Source organism: Pempheris klunzingeri, chromosome 14 (genome assembly GCF_042242105.1).
Source record: "Pempheris klunzingeri isolate RE-2024b chromosome 14, fPemKlu1.hap1, whole genome shotgun sequence".
Classification (NCBI taxonomy): Eukaryota; Metazoa; Chordata; class Actinopteri; order Acropomatiformes; family Pempheridae; genus Pempheris; species Pempheris klunzingeri.
In genome coordinates this window covers 24,892,156-24,906,396 of record NC_092025.1, presented here as the reverse complement: position 1 = coordinate 24,906,396, position 14,241 = coordinate 24,892,156, and the positions used below count along the sequence as shown (strand labels likewise).

General features: G+C 47.6%; 4 protein-coding genes across 4 annotated transcripts in view; 3 read left to right on the top strand and 1 right to left on the bottom strand.

Annotated features, from left to right (window-relative positions):
* Positions 1–318: 318 nt before the first annotated feature.
* Positions 319–1,362, bottom strand: LOC139213437 (odorant receptor 131-2-like). Its single transcript, XM_070844128.1, has one exon. It carries the CDS (start codon positions 1,360–1,362, stop codon positions 319–321), a length of 1,044 nt encoding a protein of 347 aa, XP_070700229.1.
* Positions 1,363–4,092: 2,730 nt separating this feature from the next.
* Positions 4,093–5,274, top strand: LOC139213435 (odorant receptor 131-2-like). Its single transcript, XM_070844125.1, has 2 exons — positions 4,093–4,097; positions 4,602–5,274. Exons 1-2 carry the CDS (start codon positions 4,093–4,095, stop codon positions 5,272–5,274), a joined length of 678 nt encoding a protein of 225 aa, XP_070700226.1.
* A 1,542-nt stretch (positions 5,275–6,816) lies between these two features.
* Positions 6,817–7,812, top strand: LOC139213434 (odorant receptor 131-2-like). The gene has a single exon (XM_070844124.1). The coding sequence runs from the start codon at positions 6,817–6,819 to the stop codon at positions 7,810–7,812; it is 996 nt and encodes a 331-aa protein (XP_070700225.1).
* A 2,435-nt stretch (positions 7,813–10,247) lies between these two features.
* Positions 10,248–14,241, top strand: part of LOC139212794 (trafficking protein particle complex subunit 14-like) — a 9,387-nt gene continuing 5,393 nt past the window's right edge. The window contains exons 1-4 of the mRNA XM_070843327.1: positions 10,248–10,401; positions 12,223–12,566; positions 13,406–13,501; positions 13,616–13,745. Coding sequence (XP_070699428.1) covers positions 10,248–10,401; positions 12,223–12,566; positions 13,406–13,501; positions 13,616–13,745 — 724 coding nt within the window. The remainder of the gene's footprint in view (positions 10,402–12,222; positions 12,567–13,405; positions 13,502–13,615; positions 13,746–14,241) is intronic.

Sequence of the window (14,241 nt, the reverse complement as noted above, 5' to 3'; positions counted from 1 at the left end):
AGAGATGTGGTATATCTAACAGCTAATGTGGTGTGTGAAGAGGTCAGTACGCTATCTGAGCTCAGACATGACTCAGTTCTAATAACCCACTGTGCCTGTGAGCCACATGATTTTAGCTGGTTTTATTATTACACAACAAACAAACACCCTCATCAAAATGAAGAAGCAGCTCTGATGATGTCGGCCCAGTCCGTCAGTGACCATCACACGTGTTAACAGCTACAGTTATGCTGACAAGTTGGGACAAAATGAAGTAAAAGCAGCTAAAGATGTTGATAATCTTTTCAAATCTAACGCCTGCGGTTGGTTTTCAGGATTTCAAGGAGCAATACTGGTTATTACACTTGTTTCTACATTTTCAGTTTCTTTCCTGCACAGACGGCCTCCCCAGAACCTGAACACAGCCGGACTTCTCTGCTTTGGCTTTGGTCTGACCTGACAGCAGAGACGGTGCATGAGAGCGGGTCTGATGGTCTGGTCTCTTATTCCATAGATGAGAGAGCTCAGACATCTGGGGAAGATGAAGGTACAGACATAAAGGACGGTCTGGACGCGCACAAACACGATCCTGCTCACAGTCCTGGACAGAGCGATGAGCAGTGGGTTGTACACGGTGGAGGACAGGCTGAGGCCCAGCTGCACCAGGTGCAGCAGCAGCGTGTTACGAGCCTTACGGACCGATGCTCTGTCTGTGGAGGCCGACCTGGCCGCTATGATGACGCCAATATAGGAGGAGGCGACGGCCACGCCGGCTGAGAGAAACAGGAAACAAGTGTAGGCTTCGTCATAATGACGGGACATTGGGCCCAGAAACATGGCTATATCTGAGCACAAGTCTGTCATCTGCAGACTCTCCTGGTCCTCAAACGGAAAATCTACAAGCAAAAGAACTCGAGTTAAGATGTTTAGTGAACTGAAGGCCCAAACCAGAATTATAGCTCCTGCTGTGTTTCTGATGGTGACGACGGCAGCGTGCCTCAGCGGGTAGCACACAGCTACATACCTCTCCAGAGACATCACCACCAGCGTGAGGGGGGAGACCTCGTTTGTGAGATCGGCGAGCATGGTGAGGAGACCACACACCGGATACATCAGCATTATCCTACAAGCAGCCAGTAAATACAGTAACTGACTCTGAATCAGCAGCACAGTGTCTGCTAACAGGAGGTTAAACAGCAGAACGTAACGGGACGTCTCACGGAACACCACTTTGCTCCTCAGGGTGAACAGCATGGTGACGTTAATGAAGAGGAACACACAGCAGGGCAGCGTGGTCACAGAGGAGAACACCAGCCTCTCCACTAAGCTCTGGTACTGCAGCTCCACACTCACGTTGGACACAGAGACATCTGCATGCAACATCTTTCATGAAGCAGTTAAGACCTGTTGATGCCACTGACACACACACACACACACACACACACACACACACACACACAGTGAACGTCCTCAGCTTGTGTTCCCTCAGAGACACCTGTTGAGTTAACATGCAGCATCTAAAATCAGGTGAATACAGGTTCCCTGTGCTGCAGCAGAGTCGGTCTGCAGCATCTGTCTGGATAACCAGCTGTTTATGACCTCTGACTTCACACCCACCTCACGTGACTCCATCACGTCCTGCTGAATCTCCCTCCCATCATTTCCCAGCATGCCGCTCATGTGACGTCCTCCACAGTGGACATTATTACTATTATTGTCTGTATCGATCATGGCCATCATGACACACACGACAGGATCTCCACGGACAGCCGTCTGTGCTGGGCTCCGTAGAGCAAACTAGAAGAACCAGATCTGGTCTTCTGGAAAGGTGTCAGACTGACACACCTTGTCAGGTACAAGCACACAGCTATTGTAGAGCAGGGGTGTCAAACATACGGCCCGCGGGCCAAAACCAACCCACCAGAGGGTCCAGGCCGGCCTGCGGGACGACTTTGCAAAGTGTAAAAGACAAATTTCAGGTTGTTCATAATGTTTAGTAAAAAGATAAATGTGAACATTGTACTTTTTCTGCACTAAAACAAAGGGAAACATTTGGAGTTGTCGTTATTTAAAGGTTATTACGCTGTGTTGAACTAAAATGAGTTTGACCCCCCTGCTCTAGAGCCTCTGCATGGTGTCACAGTGGCTGGACACCAGTCAGCCTTTGGGTTCATATTTGGCAACACCAGGACCAAGGAGGCCTGTGGAGGGACGAGCTGGTGGGGAGAGAAGACGTCAGGAGCGTCGGTGGTTCACTGAATGGAGCTCCGCTGTGTCTGTAATCACGTCAGAAGGAGAAGCTGATCTGAGCTCTGACACGGTGAAGGATCAGTCACAACGAGCTTCATGTCTATGACTTTGACCTGACGAAGGTTTTGGTTCAGACTGAGGAGAACTTTCCTCGTCTTACTCTGTCCGAACTTTTCCACAGTTTGTCTCCACAGAGGAGCTCGTCGTCCCTCCCCATGAAGACTCCCGACACCCACAGGGATAATAAATCATTCACGTCGGTATTTACTGAAAACACTAACGACTAAGAGTTTGAATATTTAATGCATCTAAATGAGTTATCGGGAGACTGGGTCAGCAGGGGGGGGGTTCAGTACTTAGCCAAAGGCCCCCGCCTTTGGCTATTAAGGGTATTAAGTATTTCAAGATACAAATCAAAAGACTTGAATGCTTTGAAATCATTATTATTATCAGTATTATATTAGTATTGTTGCCTGGCCCACTCTGCCCATACAGACAGCTGCACCTTTGATTGAGGCCACAGAACCACGACAGCTAATATCTGATGTTTATCACACAGGAAGCACCGCAGATCATTTTCAGATCATTTTCAGATCATTTTTGATGTGAACCGCACACGTTGCAGGAAAAACTCTCTAGATGAGCAAGTGAGCTCAAAGTGGGTGACAAATCTCATTTACTCATTCACCAGTTCACATGTGGAGATTGTAGATTTAAGTTTTCTCTGTTTACTGTGTTAAAGTTTGTCCCCCCCCCCCATTAAGATTACTGATTAACACACAGGAGACGCTCATCATATCAATATTTACTGAAAACATGCACAAGTAAGGGTTTGAATATTTAATGTGACTTAATGAGTTATCAGGGGAGTGTGTCTGGGGGGGGGGGGGGTTCTCTCTGGGACACCTCTGAGCTTTAAACAATGTTTCTACAACAGCAATAACAACCCTGATTATCTGGAAAAGTTAGCAGGAGTCCAACTCTTACTGACTTTCATCTAGTGCTGTTCTAAAGCAGAGTCACATGTAGACTGGACTGTTGGACCATCAAGGGCCAGTGGATCAAAACCATCTCACAGGATTACATTGGTTGGACTGCTGATCTGATCTGATCTGATCTGATCAGATCTGATCTGATCTGATTTCAGAGCAGATACAAAGATTTCTGACAGTGAAACTCAGGATCCAGGGGATCTGATCTACCTTTAATCCAGAGAAAATGAGAAAATCTACCACAGCTAAGAGTTTCATAAAGAAAATAAACCTCTAGACAGAGCAGGACGCCAGTCTCTAACATCTGATACCGTCCCTCAACAGGCCCCCAACAGGCCCCCAACACGACTCCATCTTCCTCTACTCAATAAAAAAAACACTCCTTGATTTCCTTCTTTGGCACAGATTCCATCTTTCCACCTGCCACCACCTGCTGGGGGACTTCACCAACGGGGGGGTAAAGTGGGTGACACTGGGGAAACCTGGAGGAGGGTGGCCGGGAGGACGGGCCTGTGTGGTCATAACCACGTTCGAGCGTACGGTGGTTCGTTAGGACACCTCAGGCCTGAAGGTCTGTGACGCTCAGCTGCTACCTGGTCATCACCTGGTGGGACAGACCTGGTCAGCCCAAACATGTGGTGAAGGTAAAGTGGGAGCACCTGGTGGAGGCCCCGGACACGGAGCCCTGACCCTAACCCTCTGGTGCAGAGAAGGGCAGGGGGGTGGGTGCATGTGACCTGAGTGGCCACGGGGTGCTGGGAGCTGTAGCCAGAAGGCCATTAGTGTCTGAGTAACCTCAGACCCTGCTGGAGGCCGTCGGGCTGCTGAAGGAGGAAGAAGGAGGCTCCAGCAGTGTTGTTGTAGGGCCTATATGATGTACGATGAGTACTTTTAAAGAAAGAAAATCGATCGTTTTAGCATTTCCATGCACCCAACAGAAACGTCGTCACCCACACATGACCAGAAACTTGAGCAAAGCCAACTAGCTCGTTAGCCTTCTAGTTAGTTAGCACGGAAGATAACGGAGTCAAGTTAGCTCCTGTTAGCATGAACTAGCATAGCTGAGATCTGACCAGTGAGAGACTTTTTCTGTTTATACAACCAGTAACACAGTTCTTCTTGTTGAGTGTGTAGTCGTGAAGGTCTCTGCTGACCTGAAAAGTGCATTGCTGTAAAAAGTTTGATTTACCTGGTTCCCAAAGGTAAAAACTGCTTCTATCAAAATGTTCATGGAGGCTTGTCCACGTGTTCCTGCTGCATATTCTCCTTTTCTGTATGATCACCTTTGCTGCAGCCCAGAGCCCAGAACGTCTCCATTAGTCAGCAGCATCACTCTCCACACGATGTATTTGTGTTTGGCATCGTGTCCGTGGGGTCAAGCTGCACTTTCTTCTACATCAACAGCGTCCTGTTGTTCACGCTGAGGGACAAGCGGCTGTTTTGTGAGACGTCCCGCTACATCTTACTGTACAACCTGCTCTTCGCCCACACGGTTCACATGGTGTCGAACCTTCTGCTGTACTTGCTGTTTTCTTTGTGGATAAAACTGGCGTATTATGCATGTGGGGTCCTCGTCCTGATCTCCATTCTCACCGCCACAATCTCCCCCCTCACCCTGGCTGTGATGGCGATAGAGAGATATGTGGCGGTGTGTTTTCCCCTCAGGCATGCTGCCATCTTCACCGTCAGGAGCACGGGCGTGGCCATCACTCTGGTGTGGGCCTTCAGCTTCATCCACATCCTCATTAGAGTTTGCATGCTGTTATATCTGTTCATGAACGTGCCCCTGAGCGTGCACATGGCTAAGCGGTGCTCTAAAGAAATCTTTTTCTTCACACCGATCTTTCATGATTTCGAGGAGGTGTATGCCAGCGCTGTCTTCCTGTCGGTGGGTGTAGCGATCGTAGCCTCCTACATCGGCGTGGCGCTCGCCACCAGGTCGGCGTCGACAGACAACGCCTCGGCCAGAAAGGCTCTTCAGACGCTCCCTCTAAACTGTACATGTATTCCAGCTTTATACCGAAGGAAGCAGCGCTCTGATGTGAAAGTGTGACTCCTCAGGTTTTATATGCAGAAAGAATTATTGCTCCGTCTTAGTTGGTTCATTGAAAAATAGAAATGCAAATGTCTGCAAAAAAGTGCTCCAAGCTTGTCAAAGCTAGGATGATGCCTGCACCTGAGCGGGGCACTTTAGATTCCTGCTGCTGCTGGTTCTGTTCTTCTTGTTCGGGTCTTTCACAGCTTTTTATCAGTTTAGCTCTCAGGTCGGTTTAGGTGAGGCTTCAGGCCGGCCTTGTAACGGGGGGGGGGGGGTTCTCAGGACCCAACAGCAGCACAGCTGATGAAAGAGCAGAGGGCCGGCTGCTGGCCGGGTAGATGGGAGGCAACAGACCCAGAGAGGGACAGGCTAGGCTCGTAATCAAATCCAGAACCGGGGTCGGCAACGGGCAGGCAGACAGGCAGGCCGAAGGTAAGACAGTCTGGCACTGAGGTAGGTCAGTCTACTGCAGCGAGTGCAGCTGGGGAACCAGGTGAGGGTGACTGCCACTGATTGGAAGGTGTGGCCAGGTGAGTAGCTTCTGTTGGTGCTCACTTATGGTCACTTTGATGGTTTAGTCATAAATGTAAAGTTTTAGTCTGCAGCTGTTTGCTGGGTTAAGTTGGGCCATCAAACCATCTTCATAAGTGTCTGCAGAGAAGCCCCCACGTCTACATGGGCGATCCTCCACACACGTCTCCATCCCGGCAGCACAGAAGATCCACACACACACACACACACACACACACACACACACACACACACACACACACATCCTTGTACTTCTATCTTTGTGAGGACACTTCATTAACATAATCATTCCCTTACACTTACCCTAACCTTAACTTAAGCCTGACTCTAACCTTAACTTAAGCCTGATTCTAACCTTAACTTAAGACCAAATCTTAACCTTCAAACAGCCATTTGAAGTTGTGAGGACCGGCCAAGATGTCCTCACTTCCCAAAAATGTCCTCACTCTGCTGGTGAAGATCAGGTTCAGGTCCTCACTATGTAGGACGGTACAAGAACACACACACACACACACACACACACACACACACACACACACACACACACACCAGTGTTTTAATGCTTCTGCACAACATCATGATGCCACAGTGATGTTGACCTTTGACCTCACAGGTCTAAAATGTCATCATTTCATCCTATTATTTTGGCCTAATCCTGAGATACCAGGCTCACTAAAGGAGGGGGGGGGGGTCACTTTGACGTTTGGCTGCTAAACACTGTTCATGCTTCAGTGCAGGTGGACACAAGTTCACTTCATAACAACGTACAGAAAGAGAACCTGCACTGTCGGCATAAAAACACCACCCGTGTGTTCTCTTGGTAATCACTGAGGGCAGCGACAGGGAAAAGGAAGATAATGGTACTAGAATGACATCACCACGCTAGCGTCACATGGTGTGGGTGTGAGGGCCGGGCTGATATACCTGTGAAGGCACTGAGGCAGCTCCAGCTCACAGCCTGCTGCTCCACGAGCACACGCTCACAAAGATTCATGGTGCTTCTGACGGGATCCTATTGTCTCTAAGATGTCAAAGTCAAACGAGTCCCAGACCAACGTGAGTGTGGAGCTGCAGTACCAGAGCTTAGTGGAGAGGCTGGTGTTCTCCTCTGTGACCACGCTGCCCTGCTGTGTGTTCCTCTTCATTAACGTCACCATGCTGTTCACCCTGAGGAGCAAAGTGGTGTTCCGTGAGACGTCCCGTTACGTTCTGCTGTTTAACCTCCTGTTAGCAGACACTGTGCTGCTGATTCAGAGTCAGTTACTGTATTTACTGTCTGCTTGTAGGATAATGCTGATGTATCCGGTGTGTGGTCTCCTCACCATGCTCGCCGATCTCAATACTCTGGTCTCCCCCCTCACGTTGGTGGTGATGTCTCTGGAGAGGTATGTAGCTGTGTGCTACCCGCTGAGGCACGCTGCCGTCGTCACCATCAGAAACACAAGCGTGGCCGTCGCTGTGCTCTGGGCCTCCAACTCACTGAAAGTCCTCGTTCAAGTTGTTCTGATGTCAAACTTTTCTTTTAAAGACCCCCAGAGCCTGCAGATGACTGACTTCTGCGGCAAAGACGACATTTTCCTCTATCCGGCATCTGATCTTCACGACAAAGCCTACACTTACTTTGTGTTTGTCTCGGCCGGCGTGGCCGTCAGCTGTTCCTATGTTGGCGTGACGGCGGCGGCCAGGTCGGCCTCCACAGACAGAGCTTCGGCCCGTAAGGCTCGTAACACGCTGCTGCTGCACCTGGTGCAGCTGAGCCTCAGCCTGTCCTCCACCGTGCACAACCCACTGCTCATAGCCATCTCACAGGTCCTGGACAGGATCGTCCTTGTGCGCGTCCAGATTGTTCTTTATGTGTCTGTCATCATCCTCCCCAGATGTCTGAGCTCTCTCATCTACGGATTCAGAGACCAGACCATCAGACCCGCTCTCATGTGTAACCTCTGCTGTCAGTGGAGGAGCTCAGTTTCTCCCCCAGCCGAAACAAAAATCAGCGTTCACATCTCTTCATATTATTCATAACAGGATGGAAACATTTTGTTCCTTCATGACTTAAATGATATTAGTAAAGAATGAAGTGCACCATTAATACAGGAAGAACAACTGGTTTTTATCATTTCCAGAAGCTATTCTCCACATTCAACTGTAACTAGAACTGTAATAACTAGAACTAGTAAAGAGCTCTGCCACAGATTGAACCTTTAACATAGCACGACTGATGCTTTACTGATGTTACTGAAAAGAAAAAACTGTGCAATAATAATAATATATATTATATATATATAATAATAATAATGTTTCTTTTAGTGTATACAAGGTTTTTCTGTATATATTCTCTTTCTTTAACTCTGTGCTTTATGTCTTTATGTCCTTTGCGCTGCAATAACAGTGAACTTCCCCACTGTGGGATCAATAAAGTGTATCTTTGAACCTTTGCAAAGCTTCTGAAAGGTTTCATGTTTAGTCAGATATTTTAGTTAGTGTCGCTGAAGTCAGCGTTAGTGATGCTGTTCATGTTTCTGTGGGCAACACGTTTAAAACTGTCAGTCATCATTAGTATTTACGTCTGAGCCGCTGAAGAGGAGCCAACGAGTGTGTTAATGTGTTTGTTAAGAGCAAACTGTCTCACTCCAGTGTTATGAACAAAACTGCAGAGCACAAGGTTAACGTGCAAAATGTGTGTGTGTGTGTGTGTGTGTGTGTGAGTGTGTGTGTGTGTGTGTGTGTGTGTGTGATGTGTAAAAATGTAGAATTTGAATGCAAATATGAATTTTTTTTGCAAACATCTGGATCAAACTAATCAAAATGTTTAAAATCCTTTCCGACATGACTGTGCTGTGACGTGATCTGAGGACAGACGAATAAAAATAAAGTCTCTTAAAGGTTTTAAACTTTTGAGTTTGTAGTTTATTATTAATTCACCTTGATTTGATGAGTTTCCTAAACCCTGCAAAGCCTTCTTCAAATACTTTTTTTTAATCCCCCCCCCCCCCACTAGGGGGGGGGGGGGGGGGGGGATTAAAATATACTGAATCTAAAAAAGTACTGAACTCAAATAAACATAAAACTGTTAACTCTGCTCCTCAGGAGATGTTTGCCCTAAATGACTGTACATTTGGGATCGACTGATCTGTGATCCTGTGTTATTTTGCTGCAGTCTAATGTACTAATCCTGTTCTACATCAGTCGGACTCTATGTGGATATGTTTAATATGCTTCGTGCTTCTTCTCTATGTTGTTTTACTGCCTTTTTATCTTTATATTAAAGTAAAGGACTGGATATTGTGATGGTTTAACCCTGTTTTTTTCCCCATAAACATTTTATTATGAGTTTTTTTCTTTCAAAGTGATAAAATTTTTCCAATTATACTCGTTCTTTCGAAGCAGTTCAGTGTCACATGTTTTACACAAACATAGAAAACAATCCTGTCCACTGATGTTGGCAGATAGGTCTTCGTTCCAAGAAATTAATTCCTTTGTTGAATTTTCTGATGTGTTACATACCAACAGATTGTAAAAGTCTGAGATAATACCCTTCCTTAACACATTCTTTACAAACAGTTTTTCCAGTTGTGTGTGGGGAACCTTGTTAAGACCACCTTGATTAGTATTGACAAAGCTTCTCAACTGTAAATATTTGAAGTGGTGTTTTTTGTCCAAATTAACCCTCACTTGTAGTTCTCCAAAGGCCATAAAAACATCTGACTGTGGAGGATCAAGGTTACGGTTTAACCCTGTTTTGGTTCAACATGTTCTGGAGCCCAAACATCTGGTTTCAGCACGTTGAATTACACAACACATCGCTTTTACAACGAGTTCAGAAGAAGTGAACGTAAGTGTTAGCTAAATGTTTGGCTAGTGTTGACTTACAGCTAGCTAGCTAACATACTAGCTACATGTTTCCTCTTCACGTGACCTGACGGGAGAAAAACTTCACTAACTTTACGAACTATAAACTAAAAAAACAACAAAATGGCGGCGGTGAGGTAAAATCGTAGAAATATGACGGATAGAACTCACGTGACATATTCCAGCCAATCACAGGGCTCCATCTCCCTCCGTCTCCACGGCGACGCTGACGTCAGCCGACCCAACAACCGCCAACACTGACAATAACAGCTGCTGCTATCATTCATCAGGTAATTAGTGAAATAGATGAATTACTAGACTATAATTAATTAATAAGGTGAGGAGAGACACTGATTTTAATCAGCAAATACATTTTTATTTATACTATTATTATTATTATTATTATTATTATATCATTCTTTAGTTTGGCCACTACGGGGCGCAATGGACCAGCTCTTTGTTCAGCGTAACCCCAGACAGTGTCCGTGCTTTTATTCTGACAGCGTGGACAGTGTCCGTGCTTTTATTCTGACAGTGTGGACAGGAAGCGTGTGTTGCCCTGGCTCCGGTCCTGCCCCCCCACCCCCCCTCAGCCTCCGGTGGTCGCCATGGTGCAGATGATGGAGTCGCAGTGTGAGTACTTCATGTATTTCCCGGCGGTGCCCATCACCGACCTGTCGGACCCGGCCCGCTACCGCAGCCTGCCCCGCCGGAGCCACCTCTACCTGGGGGAGACCGTCCGCTTCCTCCTGGTGCTGCGCTGCAGGGACGGCGGGGCGACGCCGACCGAGCCCGGCCCCGGTAAGGAGGGGAGGAGGGGGGGAGGAGGCTGTGGATGAAAGGGAGGAGGGGAGGGAGATAGAAAGGGATCGATTCTGTGTTATAAGCATCCATCCAATCACTGCTGGGATCAATAGAGCTGCAGCATCACTACTGATCAATACTCCTGATCTCCTGATATCTTCATGGGGGGGCCGCAGGATGCCCCCCCCCTTAAAATCTCCATGTTATCATTAGGTTTTCCTCAATAAGCTGAAATCAAGAGATCAGATCGATCAAAATCACTGGGGGTTATATTGATACGTTATATTGATACGGTTATATTAATATATATAGAAAACACTGGACCAAACCAGTGCTAAAACACTGGGCCAAACCAGGGCTAAAACACTGGACCAAACCAGGGTTAAAACACTGGACCAAACCAGGGTTAAAACGCTGGACCAAACCAGGGTTGAAACGCTGGACCAAACCAGGGCTGAAACGCTGGACCAAACCAGGGCTGAAACGCTGGACCAAACCAGGGCTAAAACACTGGACCAAACCAGGGTTAAAACACTGGACCAAACCAGGGTTAAAACGCTGGACCAAACCAGGGTTGAAACGCTGGACCAAACCAGGGTTAAAACACTGGACCAAACCAGGGTTAAAACACTGGACCAAACCAGGGCTGAAACACTGGACCAAACCAGGGTTAAAACACTGGACCAAACCAGGGTTAAAACACTGGACCAAACCAGGGCTAAAACACTGGACCAAACCAGGGCTAAAACACTGGGCCAAACCAGGGTTGAAACACTGGACCAAACCAGGGCTGAAACACTGGACCAAACCAGGGTTAAAACACTGGACCAAACCAGGGTTAAAACGCTGGACCAAACCAGGGTTGAAACGCTGGACCAAACCAGGGCTGAAACGCTGGACCAAACCAGGGCTGAAACGCTGGACCAAACCAGGGCTAAAACACTGGACCAAACCAGGGTTAAAACACTGGACCAAACCAGGGTTAAAACGCTGGACCAAACCAGGGTTGAAACGCTGGACCAAACCAGGGTTAAAACACTGGACCAAACCAGGGTTAAAACACTGGACCAAACCAGGGCTGAAACACTGGACCAAACCAGGGTTAAAACACTGGACCAAACCAGGGTTAAAACACTGGACCAAACCAGGGCTAAAACACTGGACCAAACCAGGGCTAAAACACTGGACCAAACCAGGGCTAAAACACTGGGCCAAACCAGGGTTGAAACACTGGACCAAACCAGGGCTGAAACACTGGACCAAACCAGGGTTAAAACACTGGACCAAACCAGGGCTGAAACACTGGACCAAACCAGGGCTGAAACACTGGACCAAACCAGGGTTAAAACACTGGACCAAACCAGGGTTAAAACACTGGGCCAAACCAGGGTTGAAACACTGGACCAAACCAGGGCTGAAACACTGGACTAAACCAGGGTTAAAACACTGGACCAAACCAGGGCTAAAACACTGGGCCAAACCAGGGTTAAAACACTGGACCAAACCAGGGCTAAAACACTGGACCAAAGCAGGGTTAAAACACTGGACCAAAGCAGGGTTAAAACACTGGGCCAAACCAGGGTTAAAACACTGGACCAAACCAGGGTTAAAACACTGGACCAAACCAGGGTTAAAACACTGGACCAAACCAGGTCTAAAACACTTAAGCCCCAGAGAACACCAGGCCACAGGATGCCGCAGTAATCAATAGATCAGTCTGTGATTTTAGCCTTTGGAGATTCAAACATGAATTTAAATGTCTGCTCGTCGTTTTTCCAGCAGCGGGCGTCGATGGCGTCGCAGCGGGCTTCGGGACAGAGTCGGCCAGCAGCCGAGCGTGGAGGGAGCTGGCCGGCTCTCTGTGCGCCGTGGCCAGCGTGAGTCCAGGTGAGAGCAGCCGCCACCGAGGCAACCACCACCAGCATCACCACGACTACCAGAGCAGCGGGGACGAGGCCAACGAGGACGGCGAGGAGGACTACATCGCGGCTGCAGAGGCGGCCATCGCGGCGCTCGGCAGCAGGGTGGACTCCCGGTGCCGGAGCTTCAGGGACTGCAAACCGCTGCTCATCCACAACTCATCGGGGACGGCGGCGAGGGAGTTCCGCAGGGCGCCGGTTCAGGTAGATGAGCCACAGAGGACGGCTGCATGTCCAAAGAAAAGCTCCAATATCGGTTACAGACAGAAATATCAACTCATTCTATCTCTACTTCATTGATTGGCACCAAATTTCCATTTCAATGTGCTTTGGTGATTCGGCTCGAACAGAATCATTTGCCTCCAAACTTATCAAGTCCGTTTGATTTGAAAACTCTTTAATCAGCCATCGACTCTATAAAAGAAGTGTCGGTGTCCTCTGATTGGTCGGTATCAGTCTATAAAGAGTGTCGGTGTCCTCTGGGTCTGAACAGTGAAGCCGATGCTGAAGAGCCTTAAACCTGCTTCCTCTCTAGTGTCCAGCAGGGGGCGACTCCACTGGCTCCAAACAGGAAGTCTGATTGGATGGAAGTCAATGAGGAAATGAGGCGACTTCTCTCCTGATTTATCAGCTCAGTGAACAGTTTCTGCTCTCAGTCTCTAGTTTACTGTCTTCTTCAGTTCATTTAGTCAGTGATGGTCCATTTAGAGGAAAATAGTTCTGGCTCCAAAAAGCCAAGATGGCGACGCCCATGAGGCCAAACTGGAGGCTTCAAAACCAACAAACCAACAGGTGAAGTCACGGCGGCCACGACTTTTCCTTCCAGAGCCACCATGACGTTAACATTTAGGATTTTCTCAGTTCTTTGATTCTGTTCATTGTTCTTCTCCACTACTGGATGCTGCCAACTGTGGTGACCCCCCCGACTTGTCCCTCAGTGTATTTCTGTGTATTTATAAAGGCTAAACTTGTTGGAGGCTTTGTGAGGTCACAGCTGCCCTTCAGTCATTGGTGATTTCTCTTCATCTGTTTCTCCGTGTCAGTCTCCTCTGGACGAGCCGGTGGTTTTGACGGATGAAGTGATCTTCCCCCTCACCGTCTCTCTGGACAAACTCCCCGTCAGCACCCTGAAAGTGAAGGTCAGGATCAACTTTGGGTTATTGGGATCATTTTAGTGTCGATGTGAGAGATCCAGAAAGTTAATATCCAGACTCCTGCCGGTCTGAGGGCTTTATTGTCACCTGTGTGTCCAGGTGATGGTCACAGTTTGGAAGAGGGAGGCGGAGAAGGCGGAGGTGCAGGAACTCGGCTACCTGAGCGTCCTGCAGCAACGAGAACCAACACACACATTCAGACACGACCTGAACACCTTCAAGGCTCAAGGTGCTGATGATGATCTCTATGAATCTAACCCCTCTAAAGAAGTTTGGACCAGACAGATATCTTCTTTCTCATGCTTTCCTTAAGGCCTAAAACTCTTGTAGTAGCAGCTGTAGACTGAGGGGGGGGGCAGGTAATTAAACTCAGGTGTGTTTATCATTCAAACATTCAAATCAGGACATGACAGGAATACGAGGAAGTGTCTCACTGACGACGTAAAAACACAGAGATACAGTAAAAGTAGTTAAACAGGTCATCAGGTCCGTCGTGTGGTTTAGTTAGTTTAGTTTAGAAAAGGGAAACAAATCATCTAAACATCTCTATATATCTAATCAATATATCAATATCTTAGAAAGTATAGGATCATTCAGCCAATCAATAGAAAAATAAAATATGAGCTTAATGAAGTGTTTCAGTAATTCTTTGTTTCAGAGAGGATCTGCTGTTGTTCTTCACCCGTAGCTCTGGGAAGTCGGGATTGATCATCATTTTGACGTTT